The sequence below is a fragment of the Falco peregrinus genome, chromosome 1, assembly GCF_023634155.1.
Source record: "Falco peregrinus isolate bFalPer1 chromosome 1, bFalPer1.pri, whole genome shotgun sequence".
Taxonomy (NCBI): domain Eukaryota; kingdom Metazoa; phylum Chordata; class Aves; order Falconiformes; family Falconidae; genus Falco; species Falco peregrinus.
Window position 1 is genome coordinate 52660436 of NC_073721.1, and position 18423 is coordinate 52678858.

Below are 18423 nucleotides of genomic sequence, written 5' to 3' on the forward strand. Positions count from 1 at the left end.
GTCCCGGCTGCGGTGTGCTGTGGGGCCTGTGGCGCCAGGGGAGGTGTGGGCATGGGGAAGATGTGCAGACCGTGGTGGCGAGTGGCAGGCGAGGTGACCTGGTGCCCTGGCAGGTGCCCTGGCGGCTGCAGGACTGCTCTGTGGTGCTGCCAGCCGGCCGCGCGTGGCCAAGCCTGCGGGCTCCCTCTCTTGGCTCTCAGCAAAATGGAAGGATCCCCGGTGCTGGCACAGGGAAACAAAAGCCATTAACGTATGGTCTGTTACTTTCCAATTTTGGTATCGCCTCGGTCTGAGTTCTTGTGGTGGGGACAGGATGAGCTATTTAGGGAGGGAGGGGGCTGTAAAGGAGGGTGAAATAAAGAGCTGCAGCATGGTCTTGGTTCTCTGTAGACACCCACGATTTTCTCAGCAGTCGGTGAAAACAACACTTCCAACTGGGGTTCAGCCTATTTATGGAAGGTGAAATGAATTTTGGCTGTCAAGCTTACTCTGTATCTCAAAATACATTTTGGCAGAAATTGCCATATCCCGCCTGGAACTGTCCTGTTGCTCCTTGGGGTGTGCAGTGCAGTTATCATCACAAAGCTGGAGTCAAGGGAAAAATTATCTTGAAAGTAGTAATTACAGTTTTAAAACCAAGCTTTTGTCACTTTCAGTCTTCGCAATGAGGCATCGGGTGACCAGAAAGTTAGGGAGTCTGCTCTCTGCACAGTAAACTAATGAATCAGTCTTTGACAGGGTGCGTATAGGAGACTATGGCGCAGACCTCGCAGCGGCAGCATGCCATGTGTCACAGGGCGGCTGGCTGCGGGCATTGTCCTCCATGCTGGGCAGACTCCCTGGTCCCATCCCATGGCTTGTGCCTGAGACCAGCGGGCAGAATTACTTCTAAGTTGATCTGCAAAAGGTCTCTGGGCACTGCTGGGAGTGTGGTGCTGAGGAGCTGACAGGTTTAATATGCATGTTCGAACGGGCAGCTGCTGGAAGAAGAATGCCTTGCTCCAGACAGACCTGTCGACAGACACTGCTCAGTATTTCACAGCGTAGTCTTTCTTCATGGCCTTCAGCTTAATTAAGATGTTGTTGTGACTACATACTGCCTTCATTTCAGACTTCAGCATCTTCTGGCTGCATATTGCTTTGGCTTATCAGAGCTACAAGGACAGTGAGGGAGAGAGGGAGCTCTCTCAGGCAGCCACAGATAATAATGTACAGGGGAAATTCCTGAATGAAGTGAAAAATTATTTATAATAATGGTACTCAAATAGAAGGGAAATAAGTCACTCTAAGGGTATATAAATTTTTACGATAGTGTATAAACAGCCATAGCTTGCCTTGTCTCCCATCTATCCCTGCAGAGAATGAGGGCAACATCTAGCATAAAGAAAAATATAATAAGAAAACGAAGAAATGAATGGGAAGAGCTGGAGGATTGATCACTCGGTGTATTTGTATATCCTGATGTAAAAGGTGCTGCTGACAGGTGGCCAGGTTTCTTCTGTATAAAACCATGTGTGTGCTGTCAGGGCGATGTGAGCAGCCTTGTTTCGATTGATGAATTGCCTGCTTTCTTGATTAAACCTTCCGTCACTTAAGAAACAAAAAGCCTGTGTTTGGATGGCAGAGTGGGACATGTCAAAAAAATCTGTCTGCTTTACCTTTGTGCAGATGTTGGGCACAGACTGTAACATGTATTATTAAAATGAATGTGGCATTTACTGTACATTATTTCTTTCCTGGGAGAAAGGACCTGTAAATTATATGCTAATAATAAGTTTTAACCCTTTCAGAAACCAAGAGATTTAGGAGTGCAAATATTCCTGCAGGCCTCGCTAATTGGATGGGTTCTGATACCACTGTAGCTCTCTGAAGTTAATAAACAGTGTGTTTCAGACCAGTATGCCGATGCCTCTTGGGGATATTGTCTCCCATAAGTTTTCTGCTGTGTAAGTGCCACTGAAACGTAAACCTTTTGAATTACAAAATCTTCCATTGAAAGCCCCCTTCAAATTCTGATTACAGGCGAAAGCTGTCTCCTGCCTGGGGACGAGGCCGGCAGGGAGAGGTTGCACAGCCAGCCATGCACGACCTCCACTGCGGGGGGGACCCTGCTCTGCTGTGGAAGCTGGCAGAGCCTCCCCACACCGGCTCTAACCTTTGATTTCACTTTCAGAATCACTTCAACCTGCCAGTTTGAGACGTACTCAACCGACTAGTCTCAGGAAAAGGATTAGGGATGGAAAAAAGGCTTAACACACCTTGCAGAGCACATTCTGATGGGGCTGTGCAGAAGTATCTGATAGACTCTGTGCAATGTGATTTCCATCTTGACAGTCTGAGAACATGTTGCGTTGGAAACTGATAACCGAGTTTGCCAAATGAGATTCTTACAGCCTCAGCTGTGGTTTCTGGGAACTCATGAGCTGGTCCAAGCTGTGTACTTCCCCATAGTGCGAGTTTTCTTGGCTAAAGTGACATGGTCAAAGTCACTGCTGGCTTTGGTGTGTGACCCTGCACACTGCTAAGCAGGGTTGTCTTTTTTTTTTTTTTTTTGCCCCAAAATTTTACTGTAGCCATCTTTGGCATCACGTTGTAGATAGACATGTTTGTTGGTTGTAGCACACAAATTTATGTAATTTGAATATAGGAGTCAATAGTCATACCTCCTCATGACCTGTTCTCAGCCCTGTCAGAATGTGTGCACAAAGTAGCTAAAGCATCTTTGTATCAATTTTATGTGTGAAACAAGGGTATGGACTTCCAGGTACTGCTACAGCTGTCATCACGTAGCCAGAAACTTAACTTCAGTCATAGAAAGCTAACTTCAGTTATATAAACCTATCTCCAAGGATTTTTGTTCTAGCAGAAACCTGGAGATAAACAAAATGATCAGTTACCCTTGGATAGGACTGAGCTTCATTTTTTTGATGCTTAAATATGGAAGCTGTGCTGGAAAAGCAACAGAGCAAAAGCAGAACATACGTTAAATTGTTTATTGATAGTATTTTCAAATAATACTTGCCAGCTGTCAGCCCAAAAACAATTAAAACATTTGTGTGAGTACTTAAAGAAATAGTTGATGTTAGCCTGACATACCATTCTGTCATCCATAAGTTCAGTATCTCATAGTACCATTAAATTGTGTTGATGTATAGAAATAAAACAGGATCCAGAAGCACGTATTATTTGTGCTGTATAAATGTTAACTCAGTTGTCTTTTACAATATGCTTAAGACTCTCGTACCGTTTGAGGGGTTTTCAGTTCAGTTGCAGATGCTGCAGAAGGTGCTTGTGGAGCTGCAGTCAGGGCTCTGTGCAGAGCCTGCCTTAGAGCTGCACCTGCCAGAGCCCTTGGCCCTGAGCAGGGACAGCAGAGCTCGTCACCCCGTGCCTCTTGCCAGAGCCTGTGCCCACAGTGTTTGTGCTGTGTGCCTGCAGCATTGCTGGCTGCTCCTGAGTGGAGCTGATGCCATTCAAATGCTGCTGCTCACTTTTCTTAAATCCTTTCTTTACATTCAGGCTGTCCATGATCATGGCTGTTCTCTGAGAATGCCAGCGTTCTTCAGTTTTGCTGATACTGAACTGAAGGTGAAGGTTATCATTCTCTTTCAAAGGCAAAATGCCATATCCTCTGGGTTGGAGCTTATATGTCACACCCAAAAAGATGTCACACGCTTTATCTACTGATAAAGCAACATTAGCGATTCTGAACAAGGCTGCAATGTTTCCCATTCATTTGCTTAGGAGCAGTGGGTTTTGAAAGCAGTTATTTGATGCAGCAATGCCTTTGCGTATATTTCTTGTCTTAAAAGCACTGTCTTGTGATTGTCTTTAACCATGTTATCATCACAGTTACTCGTGTGCAGTATTTTTCCCAGAGAAACTGGACTGAGCACCAATGAAGGGAAACACGGCCAGTTGCCAGCTTAGTGTTGGCTGTGCCTGTTTGCCAAGCTCGCTACAAAGGATGTTTTTGTGGGCAGCTCTAACAGGTGGCATTTTCCCCACATCTCTAATTTGTTTATTTTGGAGTCATGCAGCAATATTTATTACCTTAATATTTACCTTAGAGGTAAATATTTACTTAAATGGTTGTTTATTATTATATTTTATAGAGAAATATTTCTTTATGATATTTAAATGTTTATTCACCTCTTTCAGACACTTTGTAGAAAGGTCAGTACAAACTTAGTGCTTTGGGGTAGCAGGATGTTTTGTTGTGGTATCTGGTGGGCCTTAGGTGGTAACTTGGGGCAGGTGAGGGGTCGGAGTAGTTGCCTTTGCGACATGGGACGGTTGGGCTGCAGCTGTAGAGGGAAACATTTGCAAGCGCGTAGATTCCAGTCAGAGTTCAATCTGCTAGGTCACCCCAGCAAGCTGTCCCAGCACGAGTTCAGTTGGAAGTGGCCCCAGTCCCCCAGGGACGGGTCCCTGCTGGGGAGGGGGTGGAGGGGCTCCGTCCCGTGGAGCCTGGCTGGGGCAGCATGGGGAGCCAGGTCTGGGAGCATGGCTGTGGGAGGAGCGGGTGCTCCTTGGGAATACAGTGAGATTTGGTGTTCATTCCACACTAGTTTATCATCCAGATCCCTGGAGGAAGCAGAGAGAGTGGAAACTGATGTTAATGATCTGGAAAAACATCAAAGCCAGTGGATTCCTGAAAAGGAAACCAAGTTGCTGTTCCGTATTGGATAATGCAGATCTTGGCAGGGGGGAGTTGTAATTTGTCTGGGCAGCTTTGTTGGAAGCATTTATTTCACACACTGCTCTTATTGCAGCAGTTTGCTTCCATATCCCTCCTCCTTTTCAGGAGCTCCATTGGTTTATTCAGTGTGGCTGTTGAGTTCTGCTCCGAAACACCAACACATGGCTGTGGAGCCTGGTCGGAGCCCAGCTTGGCTGCCTGGGTGCTGGCAGCTTTGTTTTTCCACTGCTCAGTGATTGACTCAGGAATGCATTGTTACACGTACCTCCCCCTATTTTTTCTTTTTCCTTTTTTTCCCCCCCAAAATGACAAAAGTCTCTTTGAGGTCTTTGTAGATTAAGAAATGGAAGAAAAATTAAAGATTTCGTTACATTTCAGTGCCCATACGTCAACTTCTTTCTTGTTGCAAAATGTCAGGTTATCTATGCCACTTACTTCTCTTCAATGTACATTTTCTTTTAAAATATACTGTATCTTTTATCTGTATGTAATGAGGACAGACGTTTTAATCAGAGGTTAGTCATTTATTTTTGCAAACTATTGTTTTGCTTCATCATTTTTGCAGGTAATTAAATGGTTCGCTTGGCACAGTGTGTCTGCTTTATTAAAACAGGTAATTTTGAAAAAAAGGAAGATGCTATTTTTTGGATCACTGCACAAGAATTGCTTTTATCTTCATCTTCCAGCATAGTTTCTGGTGGTTTTGCGATACTCTCCTATGTTCAAGCATTTTAGTACACCCTGCTCTCTAAAGGGGGAGGCCCTGTGCTACATTTTACTGTCGATCCTGATTCCTGCGTGTACGTTCTTTGCACTTCTTAAGAGTAGAAGCAGAACTAAATTTATTTTTTGTGACACTGAATTTTAATCAGGATGGTCCAAAAAGCAGACAAGTTGTGACACAAGCTTTATTCTGCATTGAAACCTCTTTACTGAGGCTGAGATTAAAGTCAGCCAGTTCTTTACCCTATTGCAATTTCCAGTCTTTGGACTAAGAGACCTGGATAATCTTCAAAATATAAAAGGCTCTATTAATATCCAGCAGTTCAGGGAGACTGAAGTCTCACGTAAAATGCTGCAGCTGCGTATTTCAGGAAGGGAAATGTACATGTTACTTAATACTGCATTTAATGAGATTCAGAAAATTATATTTCTTATTAAATTAGCTCATCCATGATATACAGAATCTTTGCGTGCTTGTTGCTCCAGCGTACCGCCCTGCGTTATCAGTGTTGCACTCAGGCAGGCATGGCCCAAATGGTGAAAGATGAAGCCATGAGTTCTCCCGCCTGTGTAATTTTTCAGACATGTGATTTTCTGATTAACCTGCTGTCGTCCAAAGTGGCATTCTTTATCTTCATCATCTCACTTTTGCATACTTCTACAAGAGCGTGACAGCTCTGGCTGCGGTGCTGCTCTTTCTCTTGCCTTAGTCTCGGCTGTCCCATGAAGCTGCAGGCTGGCATGGCAATCTCGCCTTCTGCTATAACGTACCAGACATACAGACTGCACCCATTTTTTGCAGATCACACATCACCTTCCAAGGAAGCTGCTTGTTGATCTCTGCCGAGAGGATTATCTGGCTGCTGCTACCCCTGAAGCCTTGAATTATGTATGAGCAGGTGTACCAGCAGGGACGTTCCCCATCCCAGTGGCGTGGGTGGTGGCAGAGCCGCTGGCGCTGACGCCAATGACTCCGAGCCCACAGGGCGCATCCAAAAGCAAGCAATGGCTGGAGCAGGGCTGTGTCGAGAGGGACGGTGATGCCGGAGGGGACCCCACTGATGATGCGGAGCCCTGCCAGGGCAGGGGTCCTGCTCTGCCCTCGCTCCGCACGCCCAGCAGCAGTCATCGCAGGAATGTGGCTGCTGGAGGAGGATGAGCTGGCGGGACTTGCACAGGTTGCTTGTGGAGCACAACCTTTGAGGCGGGCTGCGCTGTATTTGTTTTGCTTTTCTGAGTGCCATGGTTTAATTTTATTATTTTTTTTTTAAATAGGAAGCCGCTCTGTGGTTTGGATATTTAAACAGTTATTAACCGAATGACAATTAACAGATTGCATAGACAGATTTTCTTTTCAAAACCTCTGAAATTGAGTACAGTTTGCAAAACTATCACGGCATAGTAATGACAATGAATTTTGATTTCCCGGAACTGATATTAGACTCCTTATTAAACTATGTGCATCTGCTTTTAATTTACTCCAAATAATTGGAAAATGCAATGAAGCTTTCCAATTAAAGCACGGCTTTATGCTGTTTAATAATACCCCCATAATATTATAGCTTCTGAAGTGACAGGTGAGTTGGTGTATGAATAAAACATAAAGGCAGCAATAAGGGACAGAAAACCGGAGACAGTTGTTGGGGATTTTAAATGCTGGATGTAATTTGCATATATTAATCTCTTCTTTTCAGCCTTATCAGGCGTTCTTCAGTATTTGAAGTTAAAATAGCGTTGACAGGCGGGAGTACGCTTAGTTTTTTCAAGGATTTATTACTTGTATAATTTCTGATCTTTAATAAGCAGATATGACTGATCCTCATAGTTCTATAGAAATCGGTTAATTGTTCCAGATGGCGTGTACTGATTATGCAAAATTACTTTTCACACCATTTTTTTTTTCTGATGGAGTTTGGAGTAAAATTAAATTTTTTATAGCCTTCTTATCATGCTGTTTTACAGTGGTTTTTGCACAGAAGTTGAATTTAATCTACTATATTACATTGACCAGCAGAGTTACTCTAATGTAGCATTCTGTGATTTGACAAAGAATAATAGAACACATTGCTCATTGTTCGTTACTGTGCTGCTAATAAAAAGGAGTTCTAGTGTAGAAAACCAGGCTGTTATTTATGAAGAATGCTTAATTTGCACAGTTAAAAATGCAAAATTGTTACAATGAGATGTTCTCTCTTTTGGATAGAAGACTTGGGCAGAACAAATGAAAATAGTCTTGTTGCTACAGATTTCATCTAATAAAAAAGGATTTTTGTAAATCACTGGTGCGGTGAGGCTGTATTTTATTGGGAGGAGCAGTCATGCGGGCAGCACACTCTGACTCCTATCAAGAGGTGTCACTGGTGTTTTCCCTGGTTATCGTCATCCAGATATCTCAATGGCATAATTTCATAATTGAAAACATTTATAAAGGTTGTTGGGCTTCATTTATCTAATGAAGAGCTGTTTATGCAAAATAAACCACACATAAAGCCCTCTTCCTAATAAGTTTATTGTAATTCGTTTTGGTGGCGACTCACTGGGAGGAGGTGTGCCGCTGCCTCGCTGTCCCAGCCGGCCACCGGGTCCCGGCAGCGGGTGCCATCCACAGGCGTGCTGTGGGCAGGGTGGTCCCACAGCTGCTCTCGGTCCTGCCGGAGCAGGCAAGATGCTGTGACAGGCATTCACACGTTGCTGCGGGTTTGTCCAAGAGTAATGTGGGGCCCTGGTTAATTCTGGCATCGTGTCCTGTCCCATGCTGTGCTGTGTCCTGCCAACGGAGGCTTGTGTGAGTTTGCTCCGTTTTCCTCCCTCTGGCCAGACCCAGGGTTGTGACACCTTTGCCCACAGGCAGCGGGTGCCCTGGTGGTGCAAGGGTCCTGCTTGTCCCTTTGGCCGGGCTTTGTCTGGGGGTCTCTGCTGCCGCCACTCTTAGAGCTCTGCTGAGGGGCTGAAGGGAGAGTCGGGGCCAAGCACAAGGCATCTTACTAATCTTTGGAAAGCAAAAAAGCAAATGTTTAAAAAATGACCTTGTGGTTAATGGAATTAAAGTCTCCAATTAAATTAGAAAAGTGGGGATACAGTAAATGGACTTTTATAAGGAGTGCTTATTTTTAACTCAGTAGAAAAAAAGACAAGTAATTAACTCAACCATTAGAAAGCTCAAAATTTCTCACATCTCCTGTGGAACTAGAAAATTGTTTTGTGAATACTTTTGTATATATACAAAAAATATATATGGAGACAACCGATGGCATAAATCAGAAATGATCAGAAAATATTTGTTCTAATGAAGTAATAATTTGGTAGTAATGCTTTTCATCAGTGTAGCTTAAGGCTACATTAAGTGGACAGACTTTATATGGATTCTCTAATTTTAATCTTCAAAATGCTATCTAATGTCTCATTAAGACTTGCATATAATGTATCTTAAGTACAGTCATTAAATATAGTTTAGGGAGATTTATGTTCAGATATTGCTTAAAGATGTTTTAATAGGCCCATTTACTGTGATGATATTAATGAGCTCTTAACACATATTAAGCTTCTAAAACTAGTGGTATTCCTCTTGCAGTGAGCAAAACAACTTAGGAATTGTAAATGAATTGGATGTTCCAACAAGGCCGTTTTTCAATTGAGTCTTCGCACACCCCCTCCAATCCATTTAGCTCTGTAAGCATCGGGCTGCGTCCCCGCTCTTCTGCTGCGCGCTCCTGGCACATGCCGTCCCTGCGCCCTGGCACTGTTGTTTGGACCGGCTCATACCTTGTGTCCTGGGCGTGCAAGGGCTTAGTAGGGGTGGTTTGGCTTGTGTATCCACGTGTAGGTTTAGTGGTGGACTTGGCAGTTCCTGGGTTAACGGCTGGACTTGATGATCTTAAAGGTCATTTCCAACCTAAACGATTCAGTGAAGTGTAGGTTGAGAACAGGCTAAACCTGCGTAAATATTGGTAGCGTGTTACGCAAATCTGGTTGTGTATCCACTAAAATAAACAAATCAAGCACTTTAAGGAAAGAGCCAAATACAATCGTGCTCTCAGATAAATTCTGCTTTTTTGATCATCTAAAGTTAAGATGCAAGAATTGTAATTGCGATAATAAAAATGTTCATTCCCCTATTGTCGCTTTAGTTCCAACTCAGAAAGTTATTGCAAACAAAATTTTCCGGTTTCATCACTTAGCTCTTCTTAAAAAATCCTTCTGAGTTCAGAGACTTTTATAATTACTAAATTGGTTTGTTAGAGGGAGATAATAGCAAATTTCTTCTTTTCATAATTGGACATTTCTTCCCTGTAGGCTAATGTATGCGCAGCACTTACATACACAATAAGCTGTGCTTTTGAAAAGCCATAACTAGCTAATAAGTGCTGTGGTGTCATCAGAGAGTAATGGTTTGCTGATTAGCATAATTAATGACAAATGGTGGTGCGGAGCGGGTGGATTGGTTTAGCAGATGATGAATGCTCTGCAGCCGAGGCTGAGTCCTGCCAAGGCGGCCTGGCTGGCTGGCAGCGGTTGCTCCTCAGCAGGTAGGTCGTTAGTCGCCACCGCCTGCCCCTCGTGCCCGCTGCCGCTCCTCAGCAACTCAGTGGCTCCGTGGAACGAGCCACACGCCGTCACAGCTGTCCTCCGCCTGGCCAGGCGGCACGCCACTCCCAGGGCTGGGGCCTTCGGCCTCACGCCACAGGACTGGCCCGGCACCCACAGGAGAGGAGCTGCGGCCAGCCGGGTGTTCCTGTGGGCTGCCAACGGGCCCTGTCCTCCCAGGGCAGGAAAGAAGCTCCAGGCAGCCGGCCATGCTACGAGACGGGTGCATTTATCTGTGACTTGATTAATCAGGGCTAATTTGCATTCGCAAATGAGACTGATAAAAATGGAGTTACCTTTTCACCTTTAAGGGGGAGGAGGAATTATTTCTAGGTTGTCTCTTTTTTAAGTGATAAGCAACTCTTTTACCAATAAGGATGAAAATACTTAATTTGCATTAGCAAAAGAAGCTAATTATTATATAGTTAATTAGCATCTGGAAATGAAGATTATCTTAATTACAAAGCACAATTTCCTTAATAGCTACAAAACTGTAAGTTTGATCTGTGTGGAGATTGGTGACTATTATTATGTAATTAGTGATCATATTAATGGTGCAGTGTATTTAGATATAATTTGCATATGCAAATGAAATTTACCTGATAGAAATATGTGGCTCCACTAATGACTCTGAGCACTTAAAAATTAAATTACATTAGGAGATCGGGATCCTGAGTTGCCGTGCAGTGGCATGGTGGATTTCCTCCCGCAGAAGGGCTGTTGGCTCTGTGGGGCCATGGCTCCGTGTTCTGGCGGTTGGGAGGACGAGGAAATGTGTCCCCCGCGTTGGGAGAACGAGGAAATGCCCTCCCCATCTTTTCGGCTCCCCAAACCTCAGTGTTAGGTACAGCCTCCCGCAGCTGGGTGGTATCTGTGCAGCATGGCCATCGCCCCTGCTGTACTGCCATCCTCTCCTGCACTGAAGACCTCAGCTTTGGGTCCTTGTCAAGGCTCTTCTGGCTAGATAAGCGTTACATCATTGGATGGTGGGATCAGTTTCTGTGCATCAGTGAGTTCCAGGGCAGGAGATGGGAGTCCCAGGTCCTTTGTAGCTGTGCTAGTTAGTGAGTTTCTGCTTTCCACTCATGTTTAGGGGTGCCCATGATATGGAGAGCGTGGTGCTTTCAGGACAGCTGATCAGTCTTCCTTTCTCTGCTTTTATTGGAAGCAAAAATTTGCCTGTGTGTTTAAAAAAGCTAAAGTCCCTTAAGACAAAACCATGTTAAGAGAGAGTGCTGTGCACCCTTATCTCCCCACGGAGCCTTGTGGGACAGATGTTGGTCGCTGAGCACACAGCTGGAATTCACACAGCCAGGTTGGCAGCTGTTGCAAGAGTGAGCGTCTGCCACTGCTTGGTGACCTGGCCCCCATCCAGAGGTTTTCAAGTTGGAGAGCCCAGTACCCTCGCAGTGACAACCTTCCTGCTGCTGTTGTATAAAATCACACCTCTGTAGGTGTCTCAGCAAAGGAAAATCAAAGTTACCAGGGCCAGATATTGTAACAAAATGCAGTGTGTGTTTCTTTAATATACCCTGCTCCTAACCTGCAGTACTGAAATGACTGAAGTGCAAAAAATACTATAGCTGGGAGGAAGCAGCCGTTACCCAACAGGATGTTTCTCTCATCAAGAGGGAGAAATTTACAGCCACCGGCCGGGGAACACTGCAGCTATTGTGGGTGCTTCCTGAGATGCTTTTTGCAACTGCCTGCTCCAGCCCAAGTCCTGCCTGCCTGCACCTCCATGCCTCTCTGCGGCAGACAGACATTACATGTTTAATGACTTCCAAGGAGTCTGTCTATCATTACAGCTAGAGCTGAAAGTAATTGAAAAGCGTCTGTGTTTCTCTTCAGCGCGACAGCGTTGCGCAGAGGCTGGAGCAGTGCCTCCACTTTGCCTCCTGTCCTCGAGCGGGACCTGCCCCAGCTCTGCTGCAGCCCCGCACCCGTGCCCTGTTTTGTATCTGCTCTGGTCTAATTAATTAAGGGTTGTTGCTTGGAAGTAGCACATGCTTAGGTGTGATCTTTGAAGTTTAGTGTGGTGCGGAGACTTCAAAGGGGACATTTTATTAAAAAATAATAAAATCAAGAGCTCCTAAACACTTGCAATTTGAAGAGCTTGTTTGAAGTCTCTCCATGTTCTCTGGTGCTGATACAGGCACAGCGCTGAGGTACTACTTAGCCATCACCATGCAGTACTTAACCTTCGCTTTATTTAAAAAAGAAAATAATCAAAACCAGGAGTATTTTCTCAAGTGTTTTCGTGGCTTGATCTAGCAGTAAAGAACTAATTGTGCCATGTCGTGAGCTATGCAGGAAACAGAGAAAATCAAGGCTGACAATCAAATTAGCAAAAATGAAAATTTAGTCCAGGTCTGGTTTTTTAATCAAAGTCTTTTCAAGACGAACAGGAAAGCTGTAAACCTTTCCCATCATGGAGGTTTCCTTCCACAGCCCGGGAGGCCCCTGCTCTCCCGCTCCCCTCACTGAGCACCATGTGGTTCAGTGCTGCCGCCATCCCACTGCCCCGGCCTGGGCACAGGGCACGGGGCTGGGGCGTTCCCAGCGCTGCTGCCCTGCGGCAGCTCCCTGGTGCGAGCTCCTGCTCCCTTGGGAGCTGCAGGACCAACAGCGCAGCCACCCCCAGAGCTGGGTGCAATGCTTCAGGGCCATCTCATGCACTTGGGCTTGTGCCTTGGTCCAGTGGAACTGAACAAGGAGAGAGGCGGGAGGCTGAGCCCTGCACCCCTGCTCACGGTCCAGCCAGGGGCTGCTGGAGGCACCTCCAGGGCTGGGGGTGTGGGCAGAGCCCACACGGCGCTGCCAGCCGAGCCCGTGGTGCCAGTTGCTTGCACGGAGCACAGGACCATCCTGACTACTCTGGTCTCCTCTCAGTGCGCTCGACTAACGAGGGGCCGCACAGGGCTGGCGACCTGCTGATCCCCTGGGCAGCCATCAGTGATGGCCTCTGCGGGAGCAGCACAGATGGCAAGCCCAAGCAACAACGTAAACTGCAATATGTCTTGGAGGTGCAGTGGGGCTGCAGCTGGTTTGTTGCGTCGTGGTGATCTGCTGGGCTGGGGGTGGCTCAGCGATCCCCTGCCCCTCATTCAAGCGGTCTCTTACTGTGGGGCTGCTCTGGATAGGCTGGAAAGGGGCTGGAGAGCAGCCAGAAGAAACAGGGTTAATGTCTTAATATTTGGGTCCTTTATTAAATAAAGAAGCGTGTGTGTTTTGGAGGGGGTGTCTGCAGCTGGGAAGCGCAGCCTGGGGCAGTTGCAGCATTCCCGATAGCAGCCGGCTTGGCAGGAGCTCACGGGAGAGTTTGCTTTTGTTTTTCCCCTGAGGTTTTGTTATCATTAGTGATTTGGAAATGCAGAGTGGTGGTGTTCCATCTGGGACTCGGTGCCCGGTAGCGCAGAGAGCACACACACATGTTTACTATTCAGACTGCTATTTAAATTACTGTGTACAGAAATACAGAAGTAGGAGGCTTAGCTGTACATTATAGAGAGTGTGGTTTATTTTGAAAAGCTTGCATCCTTCTCTTGATGCGTTGCAGACTGTTGTAAAACTTTTTTTCCATATTTCTGAATGACTTCCCCCTGTACTGAGATCACAGAACGTGCCTGGGTTCATGCAGGTGTCGTGTGCTGTACACTCCACGCGCGGGTGTAAAGGCTCAGGTGTGCAGAGCTTGTGCCAGGGCGCTCGGTGGGAAGCAGAGAGGCGCAAATAGGAGCCAAAGCTGGGAGGCAGTGTGAAGGGGGTGATGTCCTGGTCCCTCCCTGCCCAGCCTGCCCTGACCCGCCGTGGCTGGTCAGCCAACCCAGGTAGCAGCGTGAGTCCTGGTGTGCTGGATGGATGGGCAGGTGCTGGAGCCAGCGGCCTGTGTGTCCTGCAAGGGCTTGGGAGATCCCTGTCCTGTTCCTTGAAAAGCCATCAGCCTAGCGCTGTCACCCTGAGTTCACAGTCACGATTGCAGAGAGTGGCCATTCCCTGGACAAGAACTGTCTCCATGTGCTGTGGGGTGATTCCGTAGCCGAGTCGCAGCCTCACCCCGTGCAGGGCACCGCTTCTGATGGTGAGAGCCATCTCTTGCCCTCCTCGGCCTGGGAGACAAGGCTTGCACGTGGGCTGCACTTTCTCACTTATGTGGAAACCGCGTTCGGAGGGGTCCTCCCTGCTGGGGTGCCCTCCCACCCACGCGAGGCTGTGCTGCGTGCTGGGGCAGCATCAAGCTCTTCTGGTGGGTGCCCTTGGTGTCCGCGCAGGGCAGGGGCTCGCATGTCCCTCCGGTCTAACCGTGGCTGCCCTGGGCAGGTGCGAGCAGCCGCCCAGCCCGATCGCTGCCGTGCCTGCACTCTCTGCCGGCCCCCTGGCTTTTACCCGCTACCAAGTTCCTCTGGTGTCATGGAGCTGAAAATTAAGTTTTCTCTAAACAGGTGAGCTTTGCTGGGTTTATGGTATTGCTGTAGGCTGGTTTATGAGATACTCATCTTGGTAAAACATAAACACTCTGCTAGCATTTCAGGTCTGGGGAAAATCTGAAGACTTTTGCAGTATTACAGAAAGCTCTTTCTAAAATCTAAGATCATTTGAATTTTAAAGGTGGCAATAGTACATTCAGCGTTGGGGTTTTTTTGTCGGTTTGGATTAGCAATGCTTAGTTTTCAGAGTCATGTGGGAAAATGTTTTGCAAGGGATTGATTGATTTAAATATTTTTAATATCAGCAGTTGAAAATTCAAGTGTAAAAGGCCATACAAAAATAGCAGTAAAGAAATCCAAAGCTATAAAACCTTATGGTGAGAATTTAAATGCAGAAACAGCTGTTATTTCCTTGGGAGTTGAGGTATATAAACTCTTCCATGGCTGTGTATCCCCACAATAGTGGTGTGAAGAATTAGCGCTCAGTGCAGTGTGCAAACTGAACCCGCCAAGCACTGAGGCAGCTATTCATCTATACCCAGGAGCTAAATATGACAATGTTAGCATTTTTCATTTCCCTGACGTTACCATTAATAAAGCAATGATCCAAAAGAAGCTTTGCTGAGTCTGTTCTTTATGCTTCCATCACTCACGACTAGATAATTTCACACAGGATCGTTTTTAAATTAAATGACGATAAAAGCGCTCTGCTGTCCTGTGTTCACTAGTTCATAGAAGTCTATCAAGTCATTAATGTGTCATGACAAACTGCTAGTTGGATACAAGAGTAATTAATTATTTGCATAAATAACAGGTTGAACTTCGTGCTTTGAACCGCAATGACATATGCGTCACATCACGGACATCGCAGAACCTCTTGCATAGAGTTCATGGGAGGGGTGAAGCTGAGCCAGGCATGTTCTGCAATCGCATCCTCACTCGCTTCAAATGGTCAGGAGCTTGGCTTGGGTTTTGATGCTTTTTGTGTTCCGAAGTTCTTCATTAATGGTTGTTTCAAGAAAGCATCTGATCATTGAAGATTTCAATGAACAATTATACAGATTTTCATAATCACCATTAATCACCACATATTTTTCAAGATAATTACAGCAATTATTATTTAGATTCCTCTTTTATGTGCGCATAGTAGAAAAGAACAAGTGCTTATTACGCTGGGTAGTGTAGAGAACTATGGTCTGAAGTTCTTTGTCATCCAGAAACTCATTATGTTAGCTGATGCTGCCTGTGAAAGTTCGTCAGCATGTTTAAATTAGGGTAGCATTGGCAGGTCTGATTATTTAAATCTGGTAGCTTTGCTAAAAATATAGTTATTCAAGAAAGATGAATTACTAATTTGACAACTGAGATTTACTTGGAGTCTACAGCACAGAAGTCAGCATCTATCGTGTGCTTAGGGGAAGGTGACAGTACTTTTTCAGATTAAAGAGAGAATTTCTAAGCAAGCTAACAAGTTGTATTTATAGAGCACAGTTTTGTGGCCTGCCCTTTAAGGGCTGAGAGTAAGTCTTAGTGAATGGTAATGAAGAAGCAGCCACTGGTTGAAAGTTGGTTGTGCTTTTCAGTGGTCCTGCCCCGATGAAGAGGGTGGCATGCTCCCCTGCCTCTCACCTGAGGGCTCTGGCCTCCTCCCTGCTGCCCCTGGCTCCTTTCAACTCTTTTATCTAATTGCAGTAGGCTAATTGGATGTGACCCTCAGGGAGGAGCTGCTCCTGGCAGACAGAAGCCACCTTTCTGAAATCCCTTTTTAGTTTGTTCTGTTCAGAGGGAGAAGAGTGCAGGCACCTCCCTAATGTGTTGCAGATGCTGTGCTCATAGTTGCACGGGGAGAACCTGCTGCCTCCTGGATCCAGCCCCTCCATGCTGGGCCCCCGGCATCCTCCTGGCAGGTGAGGCTCTGCAGCCGAGCAGCAATTCCATGTGCAGGGTCAGGAGCTGCAACCACTCAAGGGCTGTGGCTGCCTTGGAACACACTGGCGGAGGTGGTGTTCCCGCTGGCCCTGCTGCTGGCCTGGCTTGGAGCAGCTTTGTCTACCTGTGCAAGCAGGCTTTAAATGAAACGTGCAAGGTACAAATGTCCTATAGGTATTAAAAATATTTTAAAGTCACAGTCTTTTAAAATGTTAAAACCTATGTGGATCAGTGCATGAGCTTACTCGTGTAGTGGTATGAGTAACACTACTGATGGTAATGCTGTAAAAATGTGATCTTGCCCACCTTTTCTGTTCTGAATCAGTGCAGGTTGCCTTTGGAAAGAGAGCTGTACTTTATCATTCGCCGGCACCAATTTCTTTTTATCCCTTTGTGTTACTGTCTGCTGGTCTTGAACGTGGCACAAATTGACATTGAGAAGTGCTGAATAGCTCTTGGCCAGACTAAAACAAGAACTGCAGCTCCAGGCCAGAGCCTGGCTGGTAAGTCTTGACGCTGGCCCTGGCAATGGTAACACTGGGCAGAATCGCAGCACAGCGCTCTGCTCATCAAAGACTGCCAGGAATGCCTCAAAAGCAACGGAGAGGAGGTGGGAAAGGAAAAAGGGAGGAATCAGAGGCTGCTGATGATGTTTATTTACAGTACATCAGAACAAGGGACATGGAATTAAAAGCCTCCTACATTTCTGGTTTCATTTAATTTTATTATGAAAGTAACTGGCTGCTGTAAATGGTAGTAGCATACTGTCTGGTGGTGCACAGCGGGAGCGATGGCACCCGTGCCCAGACCCAGGTGCCAGACACCCCGGCAGACCACAGTGCAGCGACGGGAGCTCTGCCCTGCCTGTTGCTGGAGATGCCGGGCCCTGGCGATCGCTTCCTGCAGTTACCTTCTGCAAGTCTTGGTGAGCTGGGGGCAGGGGGAGTGCTTTGAAGGGGTCAACCCATACGCTTTGAATGCAAGCTTGCTCATGTGCAGCCCCATCACGGCAGCACTGCTGCTGGTGCCGCACAGCCATGCTGCACATGGGAAACATGGAGAGATGGGTCCTGTGTGGGGAGAGGTGTCTGCCAGGGCTGGGCACGTGCTGCTGAGCTGGTGGTGCAGCAGCTGGCGCTGCCCGGGAGGTACGCACTGCAGAGTGCAGGGAGGGACCGGTGCTGCAGCCTGGCCTCGGGACAGCCTGGCCCTGCTGCGGCGAGGGGCTGTGCAGCGGGCAGGGGTACGCAGCACTGAGCCTCCCCTGTAAAATCACTGCAAAAAGGCATTGCTGCAGCTGGAGTTTTGTTGGAAGCAGCATGGTTTTGTTCAAACATGATGCAGTCTTGTTGACATGATGTAAAAGCTAATGTTAATGTGAGACGGTTCAGTGTTGTGCTGGAACAAGTTGTCGCTGCAATTGTTAATCTTCTTGGATTTGTATATACACTCTTAAAAGGAAGCTGGGTGCCTCATTCCTGAAGTCCTTGTGAACGTGAAAAAAATGAGGCAGCAGCTTTGAATCTCTCCCTTCCTGTGGCCAGTGCTGCTGGAGGGCAGGCAGCACCTCCCAGGGCGAGGTGGGGGACACAAGGGTGTCCTTCCTCCAAAGCGGTTCCTTTGTCCAGGGCCATTGTCCAGCCTGGAAGCAGAGGCAAGGGATGAGCAGCCGGTCCCCACGTGTCGGGGGGGGAGGGTTCCCCACTGGCCAGCACTGGGGGCTCCTGGAGCTCGGCCAAGCCGTGTGGCAAAGGTTGCCACCCTCCCAGCACTGGGGAGGCAGCCGGCTGTGGCAGCCTGGTGCTTGAGTCCCATAAAGTTTCCTGAATTGGTGGGTATTTAAATCCTTGTGACTCCTAGTGCCTGGCTGTGAACAGAGCTGTTGAATGAGTGTGTTATTTTCCGATTTCTCCCTTTAATGTATTTTACCAGCAGCCTGGTGACGGGCCTGACACGCTGGCTCCTGTGCACGCTCCTGCGCTTTGGGAGTGCAGCATTAATAACACACTTCCATGCATCATGCCATTTTTAAGCATGATCGTTATGATAAAGGGCATA

The 18423-nt window shown here is 46.8% G+C and overlaps 1 protein-coding gene across 7 annotated transcripts in view; it reads left to right on the forward strand.

The window, feature by feature from the left end:
• MVB12B (multivesicular body subunit 12B) overlaps positions 1-18423 on the forward strand; it is a 68836-nt gene that overhangs the window by 37996 nt on the left and 12417 nt on the right. The window contains exon 8 of one of the 7 annotated variants that reach the window (XM_055797325.1): positions 6228-7704. The exons of the other annotated variants lie outside the window; for them this stretch is intronic. Coding sequence (XP_055653300.1) covers positions 6228-6262 — 35 coding nt within the window. The 3' untranslated portion in view covers positions 6263-7704. Of the gene's footprint in view, positions 1-6227; positions 7705-18423 lie in introns of those variants that run through there. 7 annotated transcript variants of the gene reach the window in all.